The sequence below is a fragment of the Arvicanthis niloticus genome, chromosome 26 (assembly GCF_011762505.2).
Source record: "Arvicanthis niloticus isolate mArvNil1 chromosome 26, mArvNil1.pat.X, whole genome shotgun sequence".
In the NCBI taxonomy this organism is placed as follows: Eukaryota; Metazoa; Chordata; class Mammalia; order Rodentia; family Muridae; genus Arvicanthis; species Arvicanthis niloticus.
In genome coordinates this window covers 35,960,059-35,987,041 of record NC_133434.1, presented here as the reverse complement: position 1 = coordinate 35,987,041, position 26,983 = coordinate 35,960,059, and the positions used below count along the sequence as shown (strand labels likewise).

The 26,983-nt window shown below is 41.8% G+C and overlaps 1 protein-coding gene across 8 annotated transcripts in view; it reads left to right on the top strand.

Annotated features, from left to right (window-relative positions):
- The window catches only part of Iqch (IQ motif containing H), a 182,362-nt gene that overhangs the window by 82,609 nt on the left and 72,770 nt on the right, over positions 1-26,983 (top strand). For 5 of the 8 annotated variants that reach the window (XM_076925732.1, XM_076925735.1, XM_076925734.1 and 2 more), the window contains 4 exons: positions 290-356; positions 12,376-12,459; positions 17,141-17,316; positions 24,095-24,367. In XM_076925732.1, the coding sequence (XP_076781847.1) occupies positions 290-356; positions 12,376-12,459; positions 17,141-17,316; positions 24,095-24,367 (600 nt within the window). Of the gene's footprint in view, positions 1-289; positions 357-12,375; positions 12,460-17,140; positions 17,317-24,094; positions 24,368-26,983 lie in introns of those variants that run through there. The other 3 variants (XM_076925738.1, XM_076925733.1, XM_076925739.1) reach the window with 3 other exon arrangements.

The window sequence follows — 26,983 nt, the reverse complement described above, 5'->3', positions numbered from 1 at the left end:
AGTTTGCAGACAGCCTTTTAATTAGTGCTCACAATTTCATTTCTGTTTGCCTTCTCTTTTTTTCATTCATATTCTGTTAATTAAGTGAGCTGCCTCTAATCTTCCCCTGCCAGTAGCATCATGTAGCCACCTAATTAAATTAATTGGGGAAGATGTTTTAAGTATGTAATTAAATCAATTAATATAATTTATGCCTGGCTTAACTGTACAGTGGAAAAACAGCTGAAGTTTGACTAGATGAATCCACTACAGCTTCCTGTCACTGATCAATGCTCTTCTTGCTTTTCAGCATCTGGCAGCCAACTGGAGTCGCATCAGGGCCTCCAGGAGAACTATTATCCATATACCATCATTAGGTATAACACTTTTGCCTGCAAATCTATCAGCAACCTCTATTACCCACCACATTATGGCTCCTTGATTGAGTTCAAGGAAGGCCCCTTGTTTTATTCAAATTGGTCTCGGCAGGAAAATGTTCTCGACATGATGAGAGTAATAACACAGGGCCCTCGCTCGAAACGGCGTTTAATTTGGGGATTAAGCAAATAAAGTCATTATGTGGGGGCTGCTATTCAGTGGAGAGGTGATTTGCTGTAATTCGCTTTCATCTGTATGAAATGAACTAAAAAGTTGTATTTTTCCCCCTGAAATAACAGATAATGTTTTCGATCTTCTTTAATGATAGAAGAACACAAGCTTGTGTGTTGTTGTTGCTGTTACGCCAATAAGCCAGGATATTGCTTGTACACTGTTTTTAATCAAATGTGCAGTCAAAATGATAAGCTACATTCTCTGAAATTATTTAGTTCTAATTGCGAGCAGATGGGATGTTTTATTTGCACCTAGGGCGCCTGAGCAAAAGGAAATGCTGTGTGAACAGGAATAATTAAGAAGTTGAATAGTGTTTTCTGCGCTTAAATAATCTGCAGTTTCATGTTAATTAGCACTAATGTAATTATTTAATTACATTTATGAATTGGGGAACTTAAAAGCTGTTGTCTGAAACACAGTGGTAAAATAGGTAGGCCAAAATGACATAGGGAAATTCAGAAATCTGCGCTGGAAGTTTGTCTCAGACACGAGTTGCCGTCAGCGTCTGCACCGCTGGCCGCTTGCACCACTTCGCTTTGCTTCTGCCGAGGCCGGTAAATTTCTTGAATGAGGCTGGATTTTTTTTTTTTTTTTTTTTTTTTTTTTTTAATGCTGACTTAGTAGAGTTTTGACAAACAGCAAACCCCACTGGATTTCAGTGTTACCTGGTGGTGCTTTGTTAAGTCCTTCTAAGTAGAGCCGTACAGCCAGAGATCTATTGTAGTAAAACCCTAGGCTACATCTTGTGCTCACGTGCACAAATGCCTGTCTGCGTGCTCCTGCGTGGTAAAGAAACACGACATCTAAACAGTAATATGAAAGAAAAATATCATAATTACTATATAACCGAAGCTAAGATTTTTTTTTAAATTAGTAAAATTTTAATAGTAAGAAAGTAAACAAAGCTCCCTAGATTATAGAGTGTATGCTTTGACCTGAGGTCTTAGACCCGTGCAAAGCCTCGGGTTTGCTCTTCTGTGCTTATAATTGAGTGAAGACAGATCTGAATTCCATCCTAACTTATGTTTTGGTTTTGGTGAGATTACTTCTGCACACAAAATCTGCTCACACACAGAAATTGCACTCGTAATAGATTACAACCCAAGAGGCTAATTGAAGACCCTATTAACTGACATGGGGCCTAAGAATAAGGTGCAAGAGCTTTTGCTTCTGCAGCTAACTGTTCTGTGGCCCGGTATTGTGTGGGGCTCTTGTTTTGCTTTTTCTGTTTCAGAGCTAGACTCAGAAGTGGAGCCTTTGTGACAGTGCTGATAGCACTAAGTCTCTGTCCCCTAGTTTGCAGTGTTGATAATAAGCATGAGGTTATTGCAGTCACCCTTCCAGAAGCTTCTCCCTCCACTTTGACTGCCCCCCCCCAATCCTAAACCATACACTCTACAGAGATGGCTGAGACAATGGAATCTCTAAAGAAGTAAGAAGTGAACCTGTATCAGTAGTGTAAGCAGGGCAGTGCCAGGAACTTCTGTGTAAGTATCACACCAGTTCAGAGTGGCTGGGTGAATATTAACTAATGGGAAGAGTGACCTGATCATAAACACAAAGCATAATTTTAAATTTATGATTAAAGCTATTTTCTTTGCTATTGTGCATATGTAGTGTAAGTAAATACATATATCAATATGAGGCCTTCCCCGTTGTGGGTGTTTTGTTTGCAAACAACAGAAATACCAATTTTCAGGGAAAATTGATGATTGAGTACTTTTAAGAGCTGAGATCAAGCTCAGGTTGATTCCCAGTGAAGCCTGCATAGGGGCCCGCTGCACCCACCCCACCTCCTCAGAGGCCCACTGTAGCTCTCCTGAAATGGCTCTAGGACCTTAAAGTCAGTTAATAACTTTATGCCTTCTCCCCTAAAATACAGACAGAATCTTAAAATATCTCTATCTATCTCTATCTCTATCTCTATCTCTATCTCTATCTCTATCTCTTTTGTTTTTAATAATATAGTTTACAACTTTCCTGTGGGAATTTTCTACAAAGATTTCAGACAGATAGACATGGCTTCTTTGTCTCATGGGCCAGGCACTCATTGCAACAGTTCATAAAAATGAAAGTGAAATTATTTTTTCTGAGTACTTTGAAAAAAAAAAAACAAATAAAAACAAAAATAATCACCCATCCTATTCAATATAATTTCACTTCCAGAGTACAGGTAAATTCAGTTCACTACCCCAAACTAGTTACTCAGATGGTGAGGTTCGGGGGGCTGTCAGCACCTCACAGACTGCCCTGTTTCTCTCTCACGAGCGTTCCTGTCCTAGAGGTAATTACACTGTGCTACCAGCCATTCGGGGATGTGCTCACTTATTCGACCTTAACATGCTGCTGTTTATAACGCACTGCTGTTGGAGACACCGGGCTCTTTGCTCTGATTTTGCACCTACAGCAATAGATGCCTTCTCCAAATACAGAAAAGATGGCCTGTTGCTAACATTTTTACTGCAAAACACGATAATGTATTTTTACATCTAAAGTTTGAAAATAATAAGATTATGACATTACATACTGCAGAGTAGTCACCTTGAAAAGAGGAGTTATAAATTTGATTGACTGCATTTCAGATAGTATTCCTCGAAGTGACAAATATTTGTAGCTATTTTTAACCTCCAGGGAAGGTGGAACGCAACTAATTGTCCACAGAAACTGATTGGCCTTGTAATTTCCTAAGATAAAAATGTAGGCTGATCTCTTAATTGGATATTGCATATTTTCATCATTTTTATTAATGAAATATAATTATAACGAAATAATCTGCTATGTTTCATAGCAAAAATAGACAACTAGGTTCTATTTTAAGAACAATCTATCAGTCAAAGAAGAAAGAACCACAACAAAGAATCCCAATTTTTTTCTAGAAAAAAAAAAAAAAAGAGGTCTAAATAAAACCTGCCAACTAATTCTGCTTGCAGTTTCTTTAGTCAGGTTATTTTCTCCACTTTTAATTTATGCCCTGCACCTCTCTGCTACAGTGTATCAATTAGTGCTATTTCTAAATTCAATGGCATTTAAAAAATAGATTGACATGAAGTGGGCCGTGCCGGAGTACTGAGCTCTGAGGTTTCAGCAGAAATCTGCGGCCACTGGAAGGCAATCACCTCTCAGCAGTGTGTCTGGCCACTCTCCCTCTCTGGAATGCAAACAGAACACACACTGAAGTGGCGTTGCTCTGTATTTTCCTCCATGTAATATATTATTTCATTGCCAATTGGCCAATGGATTTAATGGCTAAAACAAATGTACATAGTTTTATTTTTTCCCTCTGGGCATTAGTTCAGCAAACTATCCTTGGTTTTAACACAATTAGGAGTGTCCAGAATACTCTATTCCATAAAAATTGTGGACACTGGTTTTGTAACGTTCACAGACTGACATTCCTCACCTGGCCCACACTACTGCAGAAGCCTGAAAGACAAGATAGGAAAATGTTGGCTGTGCAGATGGCCATAGGGATCCCCCAAAGGCTGATGGGAAGTCTGCTTCCTAACCCAGGAGCCAAAACCAAAGTCCCCTGTGAGGAAGGCGGGTGGACTAACACTACCAAGGGCACAGTGTAAAGGTCAGCTGCACTCTTCCTCTCGGCACACTGGGGCCTCTCCACTTTCAGTTTTTAGTTTCCAACTCAAAGATTGGATAGATTTTGTTCCTTATAGTTTGAGGCAGGAAGTTGGAACCTTCCACTCAGTCTTGACTGGCTTCCACATATGTTTTGACAAGAACTATGGTGTCCACATGTAAGCTATGAGGATGCCATATTGGAGCCTTAGGTCAGAAAGAAGTACAGTCAAGATGGCCCTGATGGCCTTTCCTAGAGATAACCATCTTTGAAGATGAGACAAAGACCATGTCAGCATTTAGTTTCTTCGTAGCACAAACTAAAATGAAAACACATTTGTATTCTTCCATGCTGTATTCAAGAAAGTAACCAAACTTACCCACAGGTTTGATCAGAGTTGGCCAAATGATTCCACAATAGGAAGATAACCAGTTGGTCGTAACTCGACCAACACTGAACCATAATACATAGAAATGGCGCTGAGGTGGGTGCCAAGAGGCACAAGCTAACAGAATTTTCATTAAATGGATTAATATTAGGATAAGCTTTAAAATAAATGCACTATACTACATAAAGACCTAGCCTTTGAACTCTCCTGCACAGTTGTCCTTAAAATACTGATGTTTGTTCAGTGGTTCTCAGACATTTTTGTCTCAGGACCCTTTTATACTCAAAATGATATTTGGAGACCCTAAAGACTTTAAGTGAATTCTGGCTGTCGGTATTTCGCTATATTTATTTGTAATATCAGCACTGAGGATGCTGAGGCAGGAGGATTGAGAATTTGAAGTCAGATTAGACTTCATAGCAAGATTCCATCTCTGTCTGGGAGAGGGAGAGACAGAGAAAAAGGAGAAAGGGATGAAGGGAGAGAGGAAACTAGAACTGAGGAACTAAGAAATGAGCCAATAGACACACTGCTAGTATTGACCTATAGATAAACAAAAACTATTTTCCAAAAAAGCAAGTTTAGTTTGATAAGTTTGCAAATCTCTTAATAGAATATGGCTGGATTTTCGTGTTTCTGTATCAGCCCATTACCTATGTTGTTTAGTGGAAACACAGAAAAATCCGACCCTATAGAGATTAACTATTTGGAAAGGAGAAGCATGTTTTATAGCCTTTCAAATAACTGTGTGTATCCTCACTTGACTTCGTACCAAGCTTAGCTGCAGTGATGTTACATGTCGGCTTTAACATGGAGTCTGTACACCAATAAACTCTCAGTGATTCAGAACGTATGGGGGATGAGTTACTTTTAAAAGGCAATTAGCAGGGGCTGACTCAGAGGTTAAGAGCACTGACTGCTCTTCCAGAGGTCCTGAGTTCAATTCCCAGCAACCACATGGTGGCTCACAACCATCTGTAATGGGATCCGATGCCCTCTTCTGGTGTATATGAAAACAGTGACAGTGTACTCGTATACATAAATAAATAAATAAATAAATAAATAAATAAATAAATCTTTTAAAAATGGGGAAAAAAGGCAATTAACTTCTCAGAATAAATTTGAAAACAGTTTTTAACTTGTGGAGCCCCCAAAATGGTCTCAGGGCCCATAGAGCCCCAACCATTAAGTTGGAGGCTCACTAGCTTTAGCTGGGAAAACAGAAAGTATCAGCCTTTTGACAGTGAATCTGTTTAATTTGAGAACATCTTCGAAACTTAACAAATTATACTATATATTTATATATTTTATACATTCTTTTTTTGTTTGTTTGTTTGTTTGTTTTTGTTTTTCGAGACAGGGTTTTTCTGTATAGCCCTGGCTGTCCTGGAACTCACTCTATAGACCAGGCTGGCCTCGAACTCAGAAATCTGCCTGCCTCTGCCTCCCAAGTGCTGGGTATTAAGGCGTGTGCCACCACTGCCTGGCTATTTTATCCATTCCTAATAAAATAATCTAGTCTTTTTCTACTCCCTCCGAAAGACAACAATTAATTTTAGCTAAACTGGAACTGCATATATATTATATAAATGGCTTGCCTGGAATCTCTCATAACCTCTTGGTTTATAATTCTTGTTTTCTTGAATCTTGTGCTCTCCCATTAGTCCGAGTCACTAAAACATGGCTGTCACCCTACTGTCTATATTATGGGTCTCTGGATTATTACAAGTCACACATGTCATGTGTGCCTTTGTATTTTCAACCACTGGGACGTCAAAGCTTTTTTAACCAATGGAAGCAAGTTCCAGGTCGCCTCTAGAACGATATCTCTGTTGCTCGGCTTCTACCCAATATGCTTTCTTGAGTAGAAGAGAAGGGATGGAGTTACTAGTACAGCTGTTTAACAACATAGTAGGATGTGATGCACTCAGCATCACCAGTTACAGTTCAAAATGGAAAAGAAAAAGGCTGGGATCTACTGCATCAGACCAACTTAACTAAACACCTAGTTGTCAGGACTCACCAAAGTCTATTGTGAGCTCTTCTGCTTTGAGTGCCACTTGTAAGGGATACCCCTTAAAAAGAGGAGCTAAAGTCAACCACAGGGTAATGAGCTAAATAATGAGCTAGCAGTTCGTGTGATCTACTACAATGGAGGCCTTCCAGGAAGGCTCTGCAGTGTGCCTCATATGGTCTTGGCTGTATTCTCAATTTCTATGGTTGCACTGAAAAAAAAAAAAAAAAAAAAAAAAGCCAGTTCTAGCAGAACTAGCCTGCTGATTGCAAAGAAGCAGCCTGTGTCCTATGCTAGGTGTCTGTAGAAGTGTAGCACTGGAGAAGGCAGAGTGAGGGCAAAAAAAAACATCACCAATAACCAACAATAAGTATCACAGAGTTAGTAAAAAGGTTAGAATAGTGGGCTAACATGAGAGACAGCTTACTGGTGTCCTTCTTTGATGTGAAGTGGTGACAGTCAAACACTCAACTACTTATGTGGAACAAGTTGGAACTTTCTATAAAACTGGGAACAGCTGACTACAGTGATACACACCTCTTATCCTTGCTCTCAGGAGGCAGAGGCAGGCAGATCTCTATGAGTTCAAGGCTACCCCAGTCTGCACAGAAAGCTCCAGGCTAACCAGGGTTACATAGTAAGACCTTGCTAAAACAAACACACACACACACACACACACACACACACACACACACACACACACACACACAGAGACAAAACAACAAAACAGAAACAACAACAACAAACACCTGAGAATAGTTTGCAGATGGTAAGAATAGCCATAAGGAAAGAAAGCAGGATGACAGAGGCCCCTTTCTGCCACTTCTGGGATTTTCTATGATGATACAGACCCAGAAAATTGTACAAATCCCTCTTGCCATTCTTTAAATTCACCATAAACTCTCTAGATGAGTAAGCACGGTTGTGAGGGAAAGGCAGGGAATGAGGAGTGTGCACGAGGAAAGGAGCTGGGGACACGTGTGACCGAGCAGGACGCGTGTGACCGAGCGAGCCTGAGAAGCCCCTCGAGCATGCTCTGTTCACTCCTGTGGCTGTTCACGCAGTCAGTGAGATCCTGTCTTATAATGTGGACAGCGAAAGAGGCAGACAACCAATGTCAACCTCTTGCCTATGGCCCCCACACAGGCATACATGTTGCGCACATACATGCACATATACAAAGAAAGAGAAAGGAAGGAAGGAGTCGTCAGACACAAGGACCTATCAGCTGCATGAAGAGAGGCAGTGTTCAGACAGATAGTTTGGTGTTTATAGAAATCATAAGGATCCCCCTTTAAATGAAGTTTCTTTTGAGATTTTAGTTTGGCTCAGCTGCGATTAGGAATTAAATATTAACGAACGAAACACTTGATTTCATAGCATGTGCTGGGCATCTTGGCCCTCTCATCTTTCAAAGGTGAAAAGGGAGGCAGGATGTCTGAGAAAGATCTTAGTGGAAGCAAGGGAAGAGAGACTGTGCTACAGACTTAATGTTTTAAAACTGTGCAAATAGGCTGGGCGTGGTGGTGGCGCATGTCTTTAATCCCAGCACTCAGGAGGCAGAGGCAGGCAGAGCTCTGTAAGTTCAAGGCCAGCCTGCTCTACAAATAGAGTTCAGGACAGCCAGGGCTCCGTTTACACAGAGAAACCTTGCCTCGAAAAAATAAAAACCAACCAACCAACCAACCCAGTGTAAATAGAAGCTGGAGCTGGTTCCACAGAAGGGCTTCCTGCTACTACAGAACAGGTCAATTCCCAGCATGCCTGGCGAGCAACTCATACTCACCCGTAACTCCAGCTTCTGGGGTCACACACCCTCTTCTGGCTTTACATTCATTCATTCATTCATTCTTCTTTCTTTCTTCCTTTCATTCTTTCATTCATTATTTCATTCTCTCTCTCTCTCTCTCTCTCTCTCTCTCTCACACACACACACACAAAATTTTTTATAATAAAAATAGGATATTGCAGTTCTGTGACTCAGAAGTCTAAAGGGGACTAAATAAAAATTCCAGTAGAACTGTAGTTTTTGATGGAGGTCTGATAGGAAGATAGGGTTTTTCAAACTTGTAGACATTATTCACAGAAGAATCCACAAAGGTTCTTGATCCCCGCTCTCTCTCTCCATCTTTAAGGCCGACAGCAGTGCAGCCCCCTGGGCCTCCCTTGCATTGTCTCATTCCTGACTTCCTACTCTTCCGACTTCCTCCCCGACTCTTAAGGATTCTTGTTGTATGAGGTGTACCTAGAAAAGGCAGACCAGTCCTTTTATTTTGAGGTCAGTGGTTAACAACCATATTTCCCTCTGCATGTAGCCTAGTGTATAACAGGGTGGAGCATCAAGATGTCTGCCTGCCACAAAAAATAGAAAATTAACATGGAAAATAATTAAAGAACTGTTTTCCCTTCTATAATTTTATGCTACCGTTTGGAGGCTCTTCTCTTGTATTTAAATTGGTCATATGTGTGGGATATAAAGCAATTGAAATGTATAAGAATTTATAGATTTAGGTGACCTTGGACAAAACCCTGATCTCCGATTTCCTTCTCTATAACAGGATAAGGTTGAGGCTGATGTTTTTTCCAGACACCCTGTGTTCCTAGTCTGACCTTTGACCTAACTACTACCTTTGTAGTTATATTCTTTTTTTATCATCAATTTACTTTATATCCCAATCAAAGCTTCCCCTCCTTCCCCTCCTCCCAACCCTTCACTCTCTCCTCCCCTCCCTGTAATCCACCTTACTTCCCTTTCTCCTCAGAAAAGGGAAGAGTTCCCATGGCTATCAACCCTCCTCGGCACGTCAAGTTGCAGTAAGACTAGATGTATCTTCTCCTATTGAGGACACGGTAGCCCAGTTAAGGGAAAGGGCTCCAAAGACAGGCAACAGAGTCAAAGACAGCCTCTGTCCTGCTGCTGTAAGAGTCCCACGTAAAGACCAAGCTGCATAACTGTTACACGTGTGCAGAGCGCCTAGGTCCATCCTATGTATGCTCTCTGGTTGACGGTTCAGTCTCTGTGAGCCACTAGGGGGCCCAGGTTAATTGCTTGTGTAAGTTTTCTTGCGGTGTCCCCGCCCCTCTAGCTCCTTCAATCTTCCCTCCCCACTCTGCCACAGGATTCCCCAAGCTGTCCCTAATGTTTGGCTCTGGGTCTCTATATCTGTTTCCATCAGTTGCTGTGTGAAGCCTCAGAAAACAGTTGTGCTAGGCCTCTGTCTACATGTGTAGCGGAATATCGTTCACAGTGCCAGAGGCGGGTTGTCTCTCACAGCATGGGTCTCAAGCTGGGCCAGTCTTTGGTTGGCCAGTCCCTCAATTTCTGCTCCATCTTTATCCCTGCACAACTTGTAGGTAGGACAAATTTTGGGTCAAAGGATTTGTGGCTGAGTTGTCACAGTCCCTCTGTTAGTAGTCTTGCCTGGCTATAGATGTCTGGTTCTGATGCCATATCCCCCATGGCTAGGAGTCTTAACCAGGCTCTCCCTCCTTTATTCCTTCAAGTGTCTTTATATTTTAAAGTATGATTTCTCAGTGACACAGACACAGTGCTTAACACCCCAAAGCCACAGTTGGGGTTCTGACGCTTTCCTGGTTGAGTCACCGTAGTATTTAATCTGTGCTACAGCGCTGTAAGAGATTTCACCTGTCATCAACAAATGCACCTTGTGGATGTACACAACATAAAAAATTAACTTGACTTTAAAACAAAACAAAAACCAAAAGTGATTCCCTAGGGCTGGGAGTAGCTCAGTAGTTAAGAGCACTGGCTGCTCTTGCAGAGGGCTCAAATTCAAGTCCCAGCACCCACATCAGGCAGCTTACAACTGCCTGTAACTCCAGCTCCAAAGGAATCAGATGCTGTCTCCCGGCTCTGTGGGCACCTGCACATATATAGCATACATAGGCACGTGCATGCACACACACATACACACTCACACATGTACATGTCAATAAAAATTAATCTAAGAAACGCCTGCCTACTTTTGCTTTATTGATGGCGTGTACACATTGCATGCCATGTAATATTGCTTATCACAGGATGTGTCCTGTGCCTTGGAAGTGCACATACCTCACAACATTAAAATACCTTATCTCTTATACTACTTGAAATTTCCAAGGTGTTTTCGTATCTGCTATTTTACAGTGATTCTCTATAACAATGTTCTGAAGCTGCTAACAGAAGATGGGTGTATGGGTAGGACTAGCCAGCCAGTTCTTATAGTTTTGTATATATGTCTGCTATACGTCCTTGATCATCGGTCAAGAGCTGCCAGTGATTTGTTGGAAGACTGGCCTCGGGCACATGAATGAAACACAGACTTACTCATGTGCTCCACTTGTGGCTACAAGGTGATCAGAGGCTTTCACATTTTAACTTGGGCATCGTCTGAATGAGAAATCTCATGCCCCCTTTTGCCTTTACTTTAGAGAGAAGATGCAGTCACAAATGGTCTCAGGAATGTTTCTACATCACACTCTATTCCTCAAGCATCTTCCTTATCTTTTTATCGCCTCGATATGTGTTATTTGCTAATATGTCGTCTAAGACACTTACCTGGATAGACTGGATGTAGATATACAAAATCCTAAGAATTACAGTATCACAGCCATGCGATTGAACAACATTGAAATCCTATCTGTCTCCATTCACTTCACATGTGGATTGAGTGGTTCTCTAAATTATTTGAGAAATTAATAGTCATTTTCTAAAATGACTCAAACCACCCATTGGTCCTCCTGTCTCTTTAATTTTTAAGTTCATATACACAAAACAGAGAGACTTTCAGATGAATTATAAACTCATTGGCTTTTCAGATGTTGCCTGGTGTTTAAACACGGACATCAAAGCAAAGAAGCAATTATCAGAGTTCATTTGGTCTGAAGCCCCCCTTGCATGAATTGCTATAGTTTTTCTTATGCTGAAAAAGCAATGTGTTTCCTATCCTGGATTTATCTGTAAAAGCCCGTTTTCTACAGCAGCTACACTCCAGGCATGTGTTTGGGCTCAGTAACCACAAGGAGGCATGGAAGCATCTCTCAAAACGTGTGAAGCGGTTTTTCGTTTTTACGAGAATTCTACTTTGGGTTCATAACAGCAACGCTTCCTGCTTGTGAGGGGGCATGGCTCATGTGTGGACCCCCTTGTTTCTCAAGGCCTGATGTGAGTGGAGGCTGCTACTTCTTTCCTGGGGATTTCTGGGAAGTGGGGGACATGTGTGTTTTTTCTCTGCTCCATCTCCAGTAAAAAACAAAGGAACCACGGAACTTTCTTAGTATCAACAAAGTAAATACCTTGACCTTTCTTGCCCTTTGAAGGTTAAAAGTTCTTCTGATTGGCAGCTTCTTTAATGCGTGAGTTCCTTCAATAGATGTTTCTGACAGCAAGGGGTTTGAACGAACCCTGTGTAGAATGAGTCTGTGATCCGGCTTCAAAGTGCTGCATGATTTTAAAGCCAAAGCGATCCCTTCAGCCTGAGCCTAACTGTCTTAGACATCCTTCTGGGCACTCACGTTAAATGTCAGATGTCCTCTCCACACATTTGTAATTTTTGTTATCAGGAGCTTTGTCCGTATTGAAAAACCAAGAACCTCTACCGCAGAGCGTGCCACACAGTGCCTCCTCCATCCAGGCTCCCCGAGAAGTGCAGACTGAAATCTTAGGAGTTTATTGTTTCTGCAAGATGCTGCAGAGGAGATATGTTTTGACCTAAAAAAAAATGCAGACTGAGACATTCTGAAATTCCCATACGCCACTCTTCTGTATCAATGTGCTGTTCCTGTCTTGACACTTCGTTTGCCTTCTAGGATATTCCCAGTCTGTGCGAAATCGCATTTCTGATTTGGACGTGGAGCAGAACATGCAGCTGGGGAGGCTGTGTGACATCCAAGGTACAGTAAATAGTTTTTACATCAATGGCTGTTACAACTTTAAAGTAGATATTGGTAAAGTATTTATTATTTATTATTTTCCCCATCTACAAGGAAAGAACTTAACATTCTAATTATTTTCTGATCATTTTAAGTAACAGATTTTCAGTGAAATCAACTTGAATTTTAAAATGTTTGAACAAAGACTCAAATAGTTTCTCTCCAATAGACTCAAATATTTTGAGTTATTGTGCTCTTGCAGTGAATGGAGTGAAAATTCTCTCTGTGTGTCAAGACTGTCTGTCCTGTCTTCTGGGCAGAGGAAAAGCGGTGTCCAAGCGAACAGCGGTGTTTCCAATGTGAGGGCAGGAGGGAGCAAAGGCGATTGGGAGAAGACAAGACACACCTTGCGGAAGGAAGTCTTAGACATGCGAGCCTGGGACAGATGGAGATGTTTCCGCACGAGTCAAGTGCTGAGGCTCTTTAGTGAGCTTCCAGCACAGACCTGGGTCCAGGAAGGAGAAATACTCAGATGCCAAGGCTTAAAAAAAAAAAAAAAAAAAAAAAGATTACAAAGCATATATAATAAATCAAGTCAGTGTGTGAGGAACTGGCTCAAAATTAAGGGTTAAATAAAAATTATATTTTTAGAGGTTTATTAGAACTTCTTTGTTAAGATATAATTGCTTCGACCCTTATTTAAGCAATACAAGGAAGAATTTTATATTATCGATGGCCAATTTAGCTGGCTCCCTGGAATGACATACTTTACATGATTCATAGATATTTCAACATCATTATTATTTTATAAATGCCATTTGGTAACAAAAATACATCAGTACTAGAAATTTACAGTGTCCTAAAATAATAATAGTATAATTGCTTTAATATGTTATCCAGGCACTGATGCTGTGTTTCTGCATTACACAACAACAAGCCCTTTAGTGATGTGAGATTGATTTGTTAGCGCTGAGCTATTCCAACTAAAAGCCTGGCTGGCTGGGACCACTGAGGTGCAGCAGAGGGCAGACTTTGCTCTGATTTATTTGAATTAATTTTTTTCCTCAGCTTTTTATATACCCTTCTATATATAGTACAAGCTACCACAAAGGAGTATCTTTATAGAAGTTCCTTATTATAGAAGAAAAAGTATTAAGTTACCGTTTTTGAATAATCCAATAGTTCAGTCCGTACCTTCAAAAAGAACATTTTGCAGCTATAGACATTTCTGAGAGAGTGTGCCGTTTTCTGGTACATTATCATTCTGACACAGCAGTATGACCACACAGCTTCTTCAAGAGCAGGGCCGTGTAGAGGGGACCAGCAACGGTAAAAGTGCTTTCTTGTGAAATAGAAATAGGAAAAGGAAATGCAAAATGATTGGGGGGGGGGGTTCTTTTATTCTGTTAATTACTAGTAAAGGGCATCCTGCTTACTCAGGGGGAGTAGAGATAATGTGACCACACTGCTAACACTTACCACTGGAGAGTGGCTGAGCACCAGGACTGTCTGGTTGAGGCCCTGCGGCTAGTACCTTTCCATTTCTACATGAGTAACAGAGGAACTGATTTTGCCTGCCAATCAAAGCGGCTTCATCTTTATCACAGCTCCCTTCCGTAGCTAACACTTAGTCGGATTTGTAGATTCCTAGTGAAATCACACTCACCTGTGCATCACAGTTAGTGACGTCTATTGATTTGGCAGAAATGAACAAGAAAAGTGCAGTTCTTGATTTGGCTCCTTATTATCTGGGGCCTAGAGATTTCTTTCCAAGCAAAATTCTTCTGTCACTGTAGCTATTTTTGCTGTTTATATCCTATCCTTTTATGTTTTTCTTAAAAAAAAAAAAAAAAAACAAACAAAAAAAACAAAAAACAAAACAAAAACCCAAAGCAACAACAACACACACTTGCGTTTTAGACTCACTAGTTTGGTAAGACACAAGGCTAGCAATAAATCACGTGATCAGTCAACAATTGGATACAGGTGCTCTCTCCTCCAGCCGAGCAAGATGCCCAAAGGAAAAAGAAGGCCCAGGGGAAGGAGATGGCCTGGCCCTTGCCTTCGTCAAGGAGGCCAAAAAGATGGTCAATCCTTTGTTCAAGAAAAGGCCCAAGAACTTCGGCATTGGGCAGGACATCCAGCCCAAAAGAGATCTAACAGGCTTTGTCCAACGGGCCCGCTACATCAGGCTGCAGAGGCAAAGAGCCATCCTCTATAAGCGGCTCAAGATACCTCCTGCCATTAACCAGTTCACCCAGGCCCTGGACAGGCAAACAGCTACTCAGCTGCTTACGCTTGCCCACAAGTACAGGCCAGAGACAAAGCAAGAGAAGAAGCAAAGGCTACTGGCCCGTGCTGAGAAGAAGGCTGCTGGCAAAGGGGACATCCCAACTAAGAGACCACCTGTCCCCCGAGCAGGAATCAATACAGTCAGCACCTTGGTGGAGAACAAGAAGGCTCAGCTGGTGGTGATGGCCCATGATGTAGACCCCATTGAGCTGGTGGTTTTACTGCCTGCCCTGTGTTGAAAAATGGGGGTGCCTTACTGCATCATCAAGGGAAAGGCCAGGCTGGGGCGCCTGGTCCACAGAAAGACATGCACCACTGTTGCCTTCACACACGTTAACTCGGAAGACAAGGGTGCTCTGGCTAAGCTGGTGGAAGCGATTAGGACCAATTATAATGACAGATATGACGAGATCCGCCGCCACTGGGGAGGCAACGTCCTGGGCCCTAAGTCTGTAGCTCACATTGCCAAGCTGGAGAAGGCAAAGGCTAAAGAACTCCCACTAAACTGGGTTAAATGTACACTTGGGTTTTCTGTACATAAATATAATTACAAAATTATCTTCCAAAAAACCAAAACAAAAAAATGGATACAGGTTATTTAATTACTGTCTGTTCAACTACTTTATTTTGATGTTTATATGGCAATCTGCTTTCAAAATACAATGGTAGCCCCTTAAATATTTACATATATGGAACACTTCCCCATACCAGCCTTTTGCTGGGCCAGTTTAAAAGACACTCTGTCTTCATAGGGAGAGATTTTTTTTTCCTGCATGCCACATATCTCACCAGGTGAGCAAAACAGTCAACCATTGAAATCTCACCTTTCTTCTAAATCCACAGCTAACCATGAGGGCTTATCGAGTAATTCCTGTGTAGTCTGCATTCTAATGGGACATGGGAGACATGCAGAATATAAACCTTGAATTTAAGGGGCTTGGTGAGGGCTGATGGGAACTTAGTTGGGAGAGTGCTTGCCTATCAGGCATAAAGCCTTGGGTTTGACTACCATAAGCCTGGCCTGGGAGTGCAAACCTGTAATACCAGCACTTAGGAAGTGGAAGCAGGAGGGTCAGGAGTTCCAACCCAGATTCTACTGTGTAGTGAGTTAAAGGGCAGCCTGGGCTACATGAAACCCTGTCTCAGGGGAAAAAAAATTGGGAGAGCTTGGATTTATAGACTGAAAACTTAGCAGAGATAGCAGATGATACCACTTCATCATATTAAATCAAGGGATCAATCAAAAGCAGCCCCGGTGCAGAGGGCATGGCAGGGAGTCACATGGCTGGGCCACTCGGCCAGCACTTCCTGTGTTTCCTTTCTTTTAATAACTTAAGCTTCTATATGCAGGTGACTTAACTCCCTACTTTACAAGTGAAGAAACCAATGCTTAGAGAAGTTAAATAATTTGCCCAGGGGCCTAGGAAGCTAAACTAGAATTCAATCAGTCCATGTTCCGTGTACTCTGCCACACTGGACTAATCTGGCCGGCAACCCCTCCGGACCTTCCCAGCCCAAGGTGACACATGTGGTTCTCCATCCTCTGAACGCCCTTGAGTGACTTGTGCACGGCTGCTCCCTAAGGGCTTGATATCCCCATCCTTTGATCCCAAGGCTTCCTGGGATATCAAGCTGAGTGCTTTGTTCTTCTTCGTATCTCGATCAGTTAGTTATTTCATGATTGAACCAACCACTCCGTTGGCTGCTAATTTCCATCTATATGCCCTAAGATGTACTGCAGCTCAGAATGAGTAGTCTCACCTCACTATTCCATTTGAACCAGACAGTCAGTGAGGACGTATTCTATGTGCGGGGTAAGATGCACACCTTAAGGAAGAAAGTAGCTGGGGCAATGTTTCCTTCCCACCAGGAATCACTAGGTTTCCTACTGAGGTAACATTAACATAGTCCTCCCCGGGGTAGCAGTGGTTTCCTGAGGGAATCACTGATGGGCATAATCAGCCCATCTATTCTGTCAAGGCCTTCCCTGAACTGGCCCTGTCAAATCCAAGCAAAGGGGGCCACTGAAATTTCATCAGCTTTCTAAAGTTAATGGCTCTGCTTTGTACTTTGCTGACCCAAACGGGTCACACTCTGAGGGATGCGGAAGGGAACAGGGAACGGTTACATTAGATATCCCTGTGCGTGATCCGAAAGTTTGCTTCCTGTTCCCTCGAAGTCTTGTGTATTTTGTTGGTGGTAGTGTCCTGTCGCCTTTACTGGAGAAACACAAAGAGCAGTGGAGCTGCCTTAGATTAATGAGACCCACGCAAAGCCAGTGTAAATGAACTCGGTGTGGCTTTCGGATGTGCTCTCTGTTTTAAACCACAGTGACATCAATTGGATGCCAGAGTTCTTCATGTCATTCACCTTTACATCAGTAATTAACGTCGTGCCTGCTGTCTCTTAGATGCCAACGTCAATGTTATCTACATCTGTTCCCATCCTATGACTGACGAGTTAAAGCTGTACTACAGAAAACTCCTGAGTCTACAAGCAGCTGTCAGAACGGGGTGCTATGGGGACCGGACTGACCTGCAGAACAGGTTCAGAATCATCACCCCTGAAGCTGTAAACTTCTTCACTGTGAGTTTGTCTTCTAATTACTATGGCTTCGGGGATAGTAGTAAAATTAAATTGGAAATTTTATAACTTGCAATGCTCTGGTACACATCAGTGAAATATTATTGCAAGTTTAACAGCTCTGCTGATTAGACTACTAGTTGGACTGTAGGAAATGAATACCACAGTTTAACTTTTCAAACTTAGCCGAGCTGCCCCTGTCCTGTTTCTGTGCCGGAAGCCTAATTGCAGCTCCGGGGAGGTACAATCAAATGTGGAGATTTACGACACTTGTCACCCCTCTTCTTAATCTCCGTGGAGTTCATCAGGACAGTGAAAAGGCTTCCTTATACTCCTGGGGTCTTCTCGTACCCTCATCAAATGCAGGCCTATCCAGCCATAAAGCTACTCAGAGAGAGAGTGTGGACTAGGGCCCCTGGTTACTGGCGCTCATGCAGGCATTCCGTGTTATTCCATATTTTTATTCCTCTAGGAGAAGTGGTCTTGATGTTCCACATCACATGGTTCTCTACGAACAAGGCTCACATTTTAATTTACTGATTGGTAATGGATAGAAAGGACTCTCATCCCTGCACAGGAGCTACTAAGAAATCGCTGGAACCATGAGGGCAGAGTCCTAGTAGACGGCAGTACAACCAGATGAATTGAAAGGGACTTCTCCACATTTTAACCAGAACTTAACTCCCCCAACACATTCTGTTACCTGATGGGCTATCCCATCTTCAAGTTGGTTTAAAAAAAAAAAAAACAGAAAGCCTCGTCATTTGCCAACAGATAACACTCTCCATTTATAGATGAGGTACCCCATACTCAGCGCTCTACATATTAGCAGAGAAACTAGTGGTAGGGAGGAGACCGAACCTGAGAAAGTTCCAGCAGGGCTTCTGGGGGAGGAGTGCTGCTGTAGCTCTCAGCTCTGTGCATGCTTGTGAAGCACCTTCGGCACCCACTCTCTTCTCAAGGGCAGCATCTCACCCGAGGACACCGCAGTAGTCCAGTAGTGTTCTGCTCAGCTCTGCTTCACTGGCACAGCTGGCTGTGGGAAGGGAGGATAAGAACAAGCTATCACAACATCCTTAAACTCTCGGGATCTTCTCAGACCCTCCGTCAGATGCAGGATCTCTGGTGCTCCCTGGCTATCTTGTGCCCTTGATGACACAATTGATATGGATGTTAGGAAGCAAAGAAGAAAACACCCATACCATTTGTGTTAAACTATTGCTATTCTCAGAGCCAGAAACTCAAGTTCACACCTGCTGGCTACCAATAGAGAGTGCGTGCATATCTGAAATGGAACGGGCACGGATCAGAAGAGGGGGGGTTGTGATAGGTAAAGTAATATTTATTGGATTCTTAGCATCACGTCTCATTTGAGTTTCATACAATGTGGCAACACTGAAATCACTGCTGTCCTTTTATGGCTACAGAAACCAAAGCTCATTTTCTAGTTCAGTGTCCATGGTAGGACCAGATTGTGAGCAAAAATCTGTGTCCTGTAGGTCACTATTCCACACTGGAATAACTGCTTTATCTGTTGATGACCCGGTGACCTCGGGCAAGCCTCTTTAGCTTTCCTGTCCACTGTTCTTCATATATGAGATGGGGGATGGACTGTGTAGCTCCAGAGTTCTCCCCACATCTATAGTCCTCGTCCCAGAGAAGGCTGCCCTGGCAGTGCCCTTCCCACTTCCAAGCTAGAGCCTAGCAGCAGCTCCTTTGATAGCCTGAGCTCCAGCCACCTCAGGTTTGCGTCCTGTCGAGCAGAAACAGGTATGCAAATCTGAAGTGCTTAATACTGCTGCTTGAAGCTTAAATTCAAATTATTTGAGTGATTAATCTCTCATAGGCAATCAACTTTTTAAAACACAAAAATTAAGCTCTCTCTTTCAAATCAGTTCTGCTGCTGTTTAGCTATCGCTTTATTTCTTTTTAATGGGTCTGAGCGATTGTGTCAGTGCTGATTTTCATTCAAATGGATGGCTTTTGAGTTTTTTTTTTTTTTTTTAAAGCGTGCCAAAAATCTGTTTGTGCATCTCTCAAAGTTACTATATAAAGAAAGCTAAGATTTGTAATGGTAAGTATGCTTGTATCTGTGCAAGAGTCATCATGCCAATTTGGGAGTGCCAATTTTAATGTTTCTGAAGGCATTCTTTGACTCAGGTCAAAAATAAGAAAAAAGTGGTGGTAAAGAAAACAAGGCATGAGGAAGGGACTTGGGAACCGTCTAGACCTTTGTCATCGAGGATAATCTCCTGTCTAGAACTGATGGTGCAGACTTTCTCTTAATGGCTTCACAAGACCTCAGTTCAGTGGTGTGCCCTCTGCCACCACTTACTCACGTCTGAATCTTAAAGCACATACTGAAGATAACATCGTGGAGCCATCGTGCCTGAAGACAACGGCTGGCACGCCCAGACATGACATGGAGCTGAGAGAATGCCTGTCAACAGAGACGAGTAAATCTAGAGGAGACAGAAATCTACCCTAGCTGGGACAAGTGCTCAGAGCTTGAACTTGTTTGTTGTATCTGCTTGCCTCTCTTCACAGTTCAGAACCCCCCAGGCCTTCACTCCTTCCTTTGTAGAACGAGCACACCAGCTGTATAACTGGGGACAAATCATCCATCCACATCCACATGACTTGTTGTGTGGATCAAATGAGAGATGATATGACACACACTTTGAGCTTCTATTTTAAGGTTTTATTTTCTTTTTAAGTGTGTGTGTGTGTGTGTGTGTGTGTGTGTGTGTGTGTGTGTGTAGGTGCTCACTGAGATCAGAAGAGGTTGCTGCAGCCTCTAGAGTCAGAGTCGGTGTTGTGAGCCACCTGAGGTGGGCGCTGGGAACGGAAGTTGAGCCCTCTGGAAAAGCAGCAAATGCTCAACCGAGCCATCTTTCCAGGTCCAGCTTTGAGCTTCTTAATCTATCATCAAATGCCGTACGGTACCTCAAGTCAGCAGTTCTGGGTGTGGTTTATGTGTTTCACGTTTCCACTGGGAGGTAATTTGTGGGAAAGGAAAACGATTAAGAAGGCAGGAACGTGGATGATCAGCAACCACGGCTGAAACCCAAGTGCCAACCGTGCATCTGAAACACGAATGTAAACTGTATGAGCAAAGTCAGATTGTTCAGCTCTAAGAGGCATAGACTTCACCTCCTGATTTGGAGGAGAGGCCCAACTGTAAATTATCTAAATCTTCTTAGAGGTTCTTCTCTGGATTTTTTTTTTCCTTTTCCTTCTCCCTTTTGGGGGATAAGTACAACATAAAATCCTACCATCTCAGCCATGTTTAAGAATTCAGTTCAGTAGTGTTGCATACATCCACATTGCAAATTTTACAACCGTCTATTTCAGAACTTTCCATCACCGCCCCCCCCCCCACACACACACAGAAGCTCCATACACATTACATAATGAATACGGAGGTGCTCTGGCTTTCCTTCGGAGTTCTTTCAGAGCTGGAAAGACTTGAATATAGGGAGGAAGCTGCGTCTCAGACAGGCAGAGTGCTCCCCGTGCTTCTTCACTAGGCCATGAACTGAATGTTAAACTGTGAATACAAACACAAGGAGACACTGCTAAATACACTGTGACCAATAAGTTAATCCAAAGTCAGTGACTCTGTTCACGTCACATAGCACAAACGTCCTGCAGCCTCAGAGCCGACCACACAGCCTGCAAACCCTGCACTATCCATGCCTTCATAAACAAAGTGAAACTTAGTTCTTTGTGTTTTTTATGTGTATGAGTGTTTTGCCCACATATATGTCTCTGTATCACACCTGTGCTTGATGCCAACAGAAGCCAGAAGAGGGCCTGAGATCTACTGGAACTAGAGTTTCAGGCAGCTTTGCGCCACCATGTCATTGCTGGGGACCTAACCCAGGTCCTTTGCAGGAGCAGCAATGTGGGTCCTCTCATTGATTTTCAGTCAAGCAAGTGTCTCATGGGTTTACCTACAGGCCAATCTAGTGGGGGACGTCCTCAGTTGAGGTTTCTCTTCCCAGATGACTCTAGCCTGGGTTAAGAAAATAAAAACTAACAAACACACTGTACACACAAACGTTTCTGCTTTTATAGGAACATGGTTTAATTACAGAAATCAAAGACATTTGATATTTTCCTCCCATCCTTCCCAAGCAAGTATCAAACTTGTGTCTTTGCATTGCATTCTGTTAGACTGATCTTTAAAATTGCTATCAGGGGCTGGATAGGCTGCTCAGCACCGACTGCTCTTCCAGAGGACAGGGGTTAGGTTATTTATCCACATGGTGGCTCACAAGCACCTGTAACTCTAGTCTGAGGGGATCGCATGCTTTCTCCCGCCTTCCATGGGTCCCTACAAAAACAAAGACACTGCACATGAGGCTACCTAGGCACACACACTGATAAAGATGTCTTTAAAATGCTGCTGAGTGGCTGAGTCATAGTTTTAAAAACGGTTCAGTTAATTTTGGCTTGGTATAAGAACAGAATTTCCAATAATTTCTGAAATGTCCCTATGAACGTTCTGGGTATTTTGTATTATTTATTTATGCGAAGTAACAGTTTCAACATGGATGACTATAAAATAAAAATATTGATAAACTCTGAGAAAATAGTGAAATAGTGAAAATGTTCTATGCCCTGCAGCATATTCCCCAAGACTTAATTATTTATAAAAAATGGACAAGCATATAATCTCATTAGTATATGAATGTGCCTTCATCTTTAATAAGTGACAAAATTATATATATATATATATATATCAAAGAATTGTTTCAAAATAATTTTTTGATTTATTATCAATAAAAGGTTGATTTGTATAACTATTTTATAAATGCTTGGAGTTGCACAAGATTTCTCCTGGGAATAGGGATGACAAGTAGGAAAGACTTGAAGCAATCCTGTTCTAAATCGCCCAGCAAGTTGCAGATCCGTTCAAGACTGATTTCCAGTTGATATCTCTTGTCACACACTTGGAAGTTATATATCCAGAAACCATTTACTAACAGATGCATTGGATAGTCTTAAACACAGTCAATCACATTTCTGTGTTTAGATAAATAGATTTTCCTTAAAATTATGCAAGGTGCCACCTTCTAAAGCCCCTTGGATTCCCTAAGGACCCAGTACCTTTGCACTGTATTAGCAGCACGACATTTTGTTTTATTTTTAAGAGGGTTTTCCCTATTAAAAATTACTATTATTATCATTTTTATTATTATCCCAATGTTATTCGTGTCTATGATCTTATTTCATCCTTGGAGCAGCTCCAGCATACAAGTAACGTTTTCACTCTAGTTTAATACATAAAGAAATGGGCTTATGGAGCCTAAGTCATATATAAATTCATATATATATATATGTGTGTGTGTGTGTGTGTGTGATTGATATATGTACATATAATATACATAATAGATAATAGAACTGGATTCAAGCCCCGGATGTATTTGACTACGAACTCCAAGCACTTCCTTGGTTTCATGCTGTTCCCTCTGTAATAGGGAGTGAAAACACTGTAGCACTGTTACAGTAGCTTTAGTCTAGGCTTCTAATATTCCATCCTTGGGCAGTGGCTTTTCTGTGCCCCTCTTCACCTTATAAAAGCCTTCCCATGCCTTGAACTGTACTTCACCTTCTGCCTCCTCTACCTTTTTCACAATAGTCACTGTGACATTCACCAGGTGCTAACTGTGTCCCGTGCACTAACTAGATCAAGTGCTTGACAGTGCACTATCTCATTCAGTTCTCACAACATCCATCCCTAAGGCTGGTACTGTCATACCCATCTTACAGATGGGGAAATGGAGGCTTGTGGAAAAGAATTACTTCAATATGGATTAACACAGGTAGAAATGGAGAGGAGAGAGGGAAGGGAGGAGGGAGGGAGAGACAGACAGGGAGGGAAGAGGGAAGGAGAGGGAGGGAGGGAGGGAGAAAGGGAGGGGGGAAGAAGGTCTTATATGTGCTGAAACATGATGTATGGGGTTTGGTGAAGGCTGACCATCTAGATTCCCTCTATCCCTGCTAGACATGAATAAAATTATTTGATTAATTGAATGAGTCAGTCACAGGAATTGCTGAGCCAGGTCTACTTAGTCAAAAAGATTAAAAAAAAAAAAAAAAAAAGTTTGTATTGGAAAAGAAATTTGAGTATTGCTGAAATTTTCAAATAACTTCTATTCACGAGTGCTTTCCAAAGTGTTGGCTAGAACCACTGGCAAGTACTGTAAAGCATATGCTCTCTGAAAAGGATTTGGTGGTAAAATTTGGGAGGAGGGTATCAAGTCAAACGCCTTTCTTCTTTGGAAACATTTAAAGCGTTGCCAAATCAGGAGTCTATATAGACTCTGTGTAGAGAAGAATTCTATGGGACCTTTTCCTTCTTCTTCTTTCTTCTTTCTTCTTCTTCTTCTTTTTTTTTTTTTTTTTTTGTATTGATTTTCCAGATGCTTTAGTGTTAAACCGTGCCAGAAGTGTTGTGGAGATGAATCACTCTTATCCAAAGGCTGCCAGCCTCCCTTCCTTCTGACAGAAGGATAATTCCACGTGGATCAAATAAATACAGATGTGTAGTAATTAGTTCTACTCCCAGTGAGCCCGTTTCTAACACACTAAAGACGTGAGCGATTATGGGGCCTCACCCAACAGCTTTTTATCAATTTAAACCGCTAAACAACAGGATAGGTCATAACCCAGCCTGCTATTAATAATGTATTTACTATGTACGATATAACAAATTGGGGTAGGACCCAGAAGAAGATTCCTTTTAAGAGAAGTGATTTGATTTTTCCCCCAGAAGCATCACATGTGCCTGGCCACTCACCTGATGTACAGTCCCAAGGCAATCAAAAGAATAAAAAATCTCATCCAAGGAGAAGAGGCTTACATCGTGGGCGGGGTCCTCCACAGAGACGACCTGGCAGTGGCTGACATGTTGAATGTACCCATCCTGGGCTCAGAACCAGAGCTGGTTCACCTTTTCAGTGCCAAGTCTGGGAGTAAGCGGATCTTTGACAACGCTAACGTGCCAATGCCTCCTGGAATATATGACATCTATACTTACCAACAGGTACGTAGGGTAGCCTTGTTCAAGCATCTTCTGTCCCCTTGAATTTGTACAGCTTCAGGTAATCTGGTTCCAGCCCTGCCCAGTGAAGACTGTGTGAATGCTGACCCACTCTGAAGAGATCTTCACCATGCCTCGGGTGGTTTGGTTTCTCTTTGTTTTCTATTCTGTGAACTGAGCCCAGGGCCTCTCCCATGGTAAGTAAGTTCGACAGAGCCTTATCCTCAGCTCTCTTTTAACTTTTTGAGACAATGTTTCTTAAATTAAGTTATCCAAGCTGGCCTTGAACTTAGAGTCCTCCTGCCTCATCTTCCTAAGAATCTATGATTACGTGTCTGAACCATAAGGTCTGGAGGCCTTTGTGTTTTAAAGGACCTTTCTACTGGCATTTTAGAAATTACTAAAAGTTCCATAATATTTACCTTTCAGGTTAAGTTACTGAGTGTTGTTAAATGACTTAATCACCAGGACTGATCTAATGTCAACATTCAACACCTTAATATGTATCAGTTCGTTGTCACATCCATCAGACAGCAATTTAATAGGACCCCAAGGACACAAGAGTCTGTTTTGGCCAAGAAGTGGGCTTGGAAGCTTTAGAGTATTAGGTGAGACTGAAGTGCACTGTACACATCCTCGACTCCAGAGACAAACACGTTGGCTCTTCAGGAATGGCTCTGAAAAGAGTGGGGTCCTTAGCCCAGAAACAGGAAGGGAAGTGGCCTCAGGAATAAAACCATGGTGGTTTCCCCCTGGACCAAGTCTGTGGCTCTGCACTCCTCCGTTAGCCTCCAGAAACGTTTTCGTTCTGATTCAGCTTCAGCAGGTAGTCTCCCATCTCACGGCCATCTGTTTACATGATAAAGAAAATGAAAAGATAAATTGCTGGCCGTTAACATTTTCTAACCTCTATTTCTGAATCTCTCTTGACTGGTTTGTTCTCTGAGCCAATCATAAAGTACAACCTTTCCCTCTTCCTGGGAAATTAAAGAACCATAAGCACTGAGGCAGCTAATAAGGGTCAGATGGCGGGATCTCCCTGTACTTTCAGTTGCTTGGTCAGGATGTTCCGCACAACACAGCCACTGGAACCAAAATGAAACCTTTGGACAAATCACACTTTAGTAAGACTATTTTGAAGATGCTGTGAACACATTAAGTTGCCTTGAAGTGTTTGAGTCCTGCTATAGAAAGTTCCTGGCCAACACATTGGCTTATAGCAGAGACACAGTCTGGGATTTTAGCCGAGGAGTGGTGGAGAGGCTTCCACTGGAACTGAACGTAACAAGGCCTGTTCCTTAATTCTGCTTCCTAATAGAATTTTTTTTCGGCTGATAGATTTAATGTGAGAGAAACAGATTTTTAAATGATACAACTGAACACACAAACTACACTAAACAATCTTCATGTCTTCAAAATGCATGGACAGAATTTGTATTAAGTCTTAGTTTCATCTCCATTGACAATAGCACAGGCAATCTATGCTCCGAGATATTTTAGAACTTTATACATGAACTGTGGCTAAAGGTGTGGGCACATTTAATACACTTGAAACTCTGTCTAGTGCCTAGTACTCAGACATAGTACTTAAACCTCATAGACCCTCAGGATGTTATTTGGCATAAAACAGATATTGGTGGTTATAGCAGTAAGACAAGTTGTATCTGAGTTCTACGATTATTTGGAAACCATGCATCTGATGTCAGCAAGAACTGAGGTACTCCACTGAGGCTTTTCCAGATAGTAATGGCTCTACCTAATCAATTGGAGTCTTCCAGTATTTTGAGTGTGCAGATGGTGATAAATCAATCCTGACTTTTTATTGATGTACATTGTAAATTTAAAGTGGGTGAAAGATGTGATTATTTTAATTTAGGTTAATACATATTCGTGGGTCTTAGTTGGATTTTCACAGTGATAATTTTTCTGCATCTGATCTTCACCAACGTAAAGTGAATCACAACTAAAAATATATTACATTTTTAAAAAACAGACTCAAACAGAAAATGATAAATGTTTGGAAACAGCATTAAAGTCATATGGTTTATGACTGAAGTTTTTAATCTAACACGAGCACAGTGGGCATTTCCTGTTTTGGTCCATGAAATAACCACATAAGTCCCTTTCTGGCATGTGCTCCGTATGAAATATTGACAGCTTTGGTTAAATAATCAAAAATGGCAATGCTGTTTTAAAGCGCTGTTCAATTTTCACTTAAAGATAGCACATAATTCTTTCCAGCGGTGTAGTCTTTACAATACTATTGATCGTTTTCATTACTGCAGGATCCACCCACAGGCACTCATTTATGGGAGCCTCAGAAGCAACAAATAATGGGATTTGGAGGAAACACTGGTTCTGTTAGTACTTGACGCCTCCAAGTATACAATGTATCTAAATACACAATTTTTTAAAGACTGTGCTGGAATACCTTTCCTTAAACTAGCAAAATAATGTTTTACCCCGTATTAAGAGGCTAAACAGCACTCCTACTTCTATAACTTGTGATCACAGGACACACAGATTACAGAAATATATGATTAATAGAAATAGCATCATAGCTAACTGGAAAAAGAAAGGATGCAACCCTGGAAGACACATTAGGAACTCCTTTGGCTG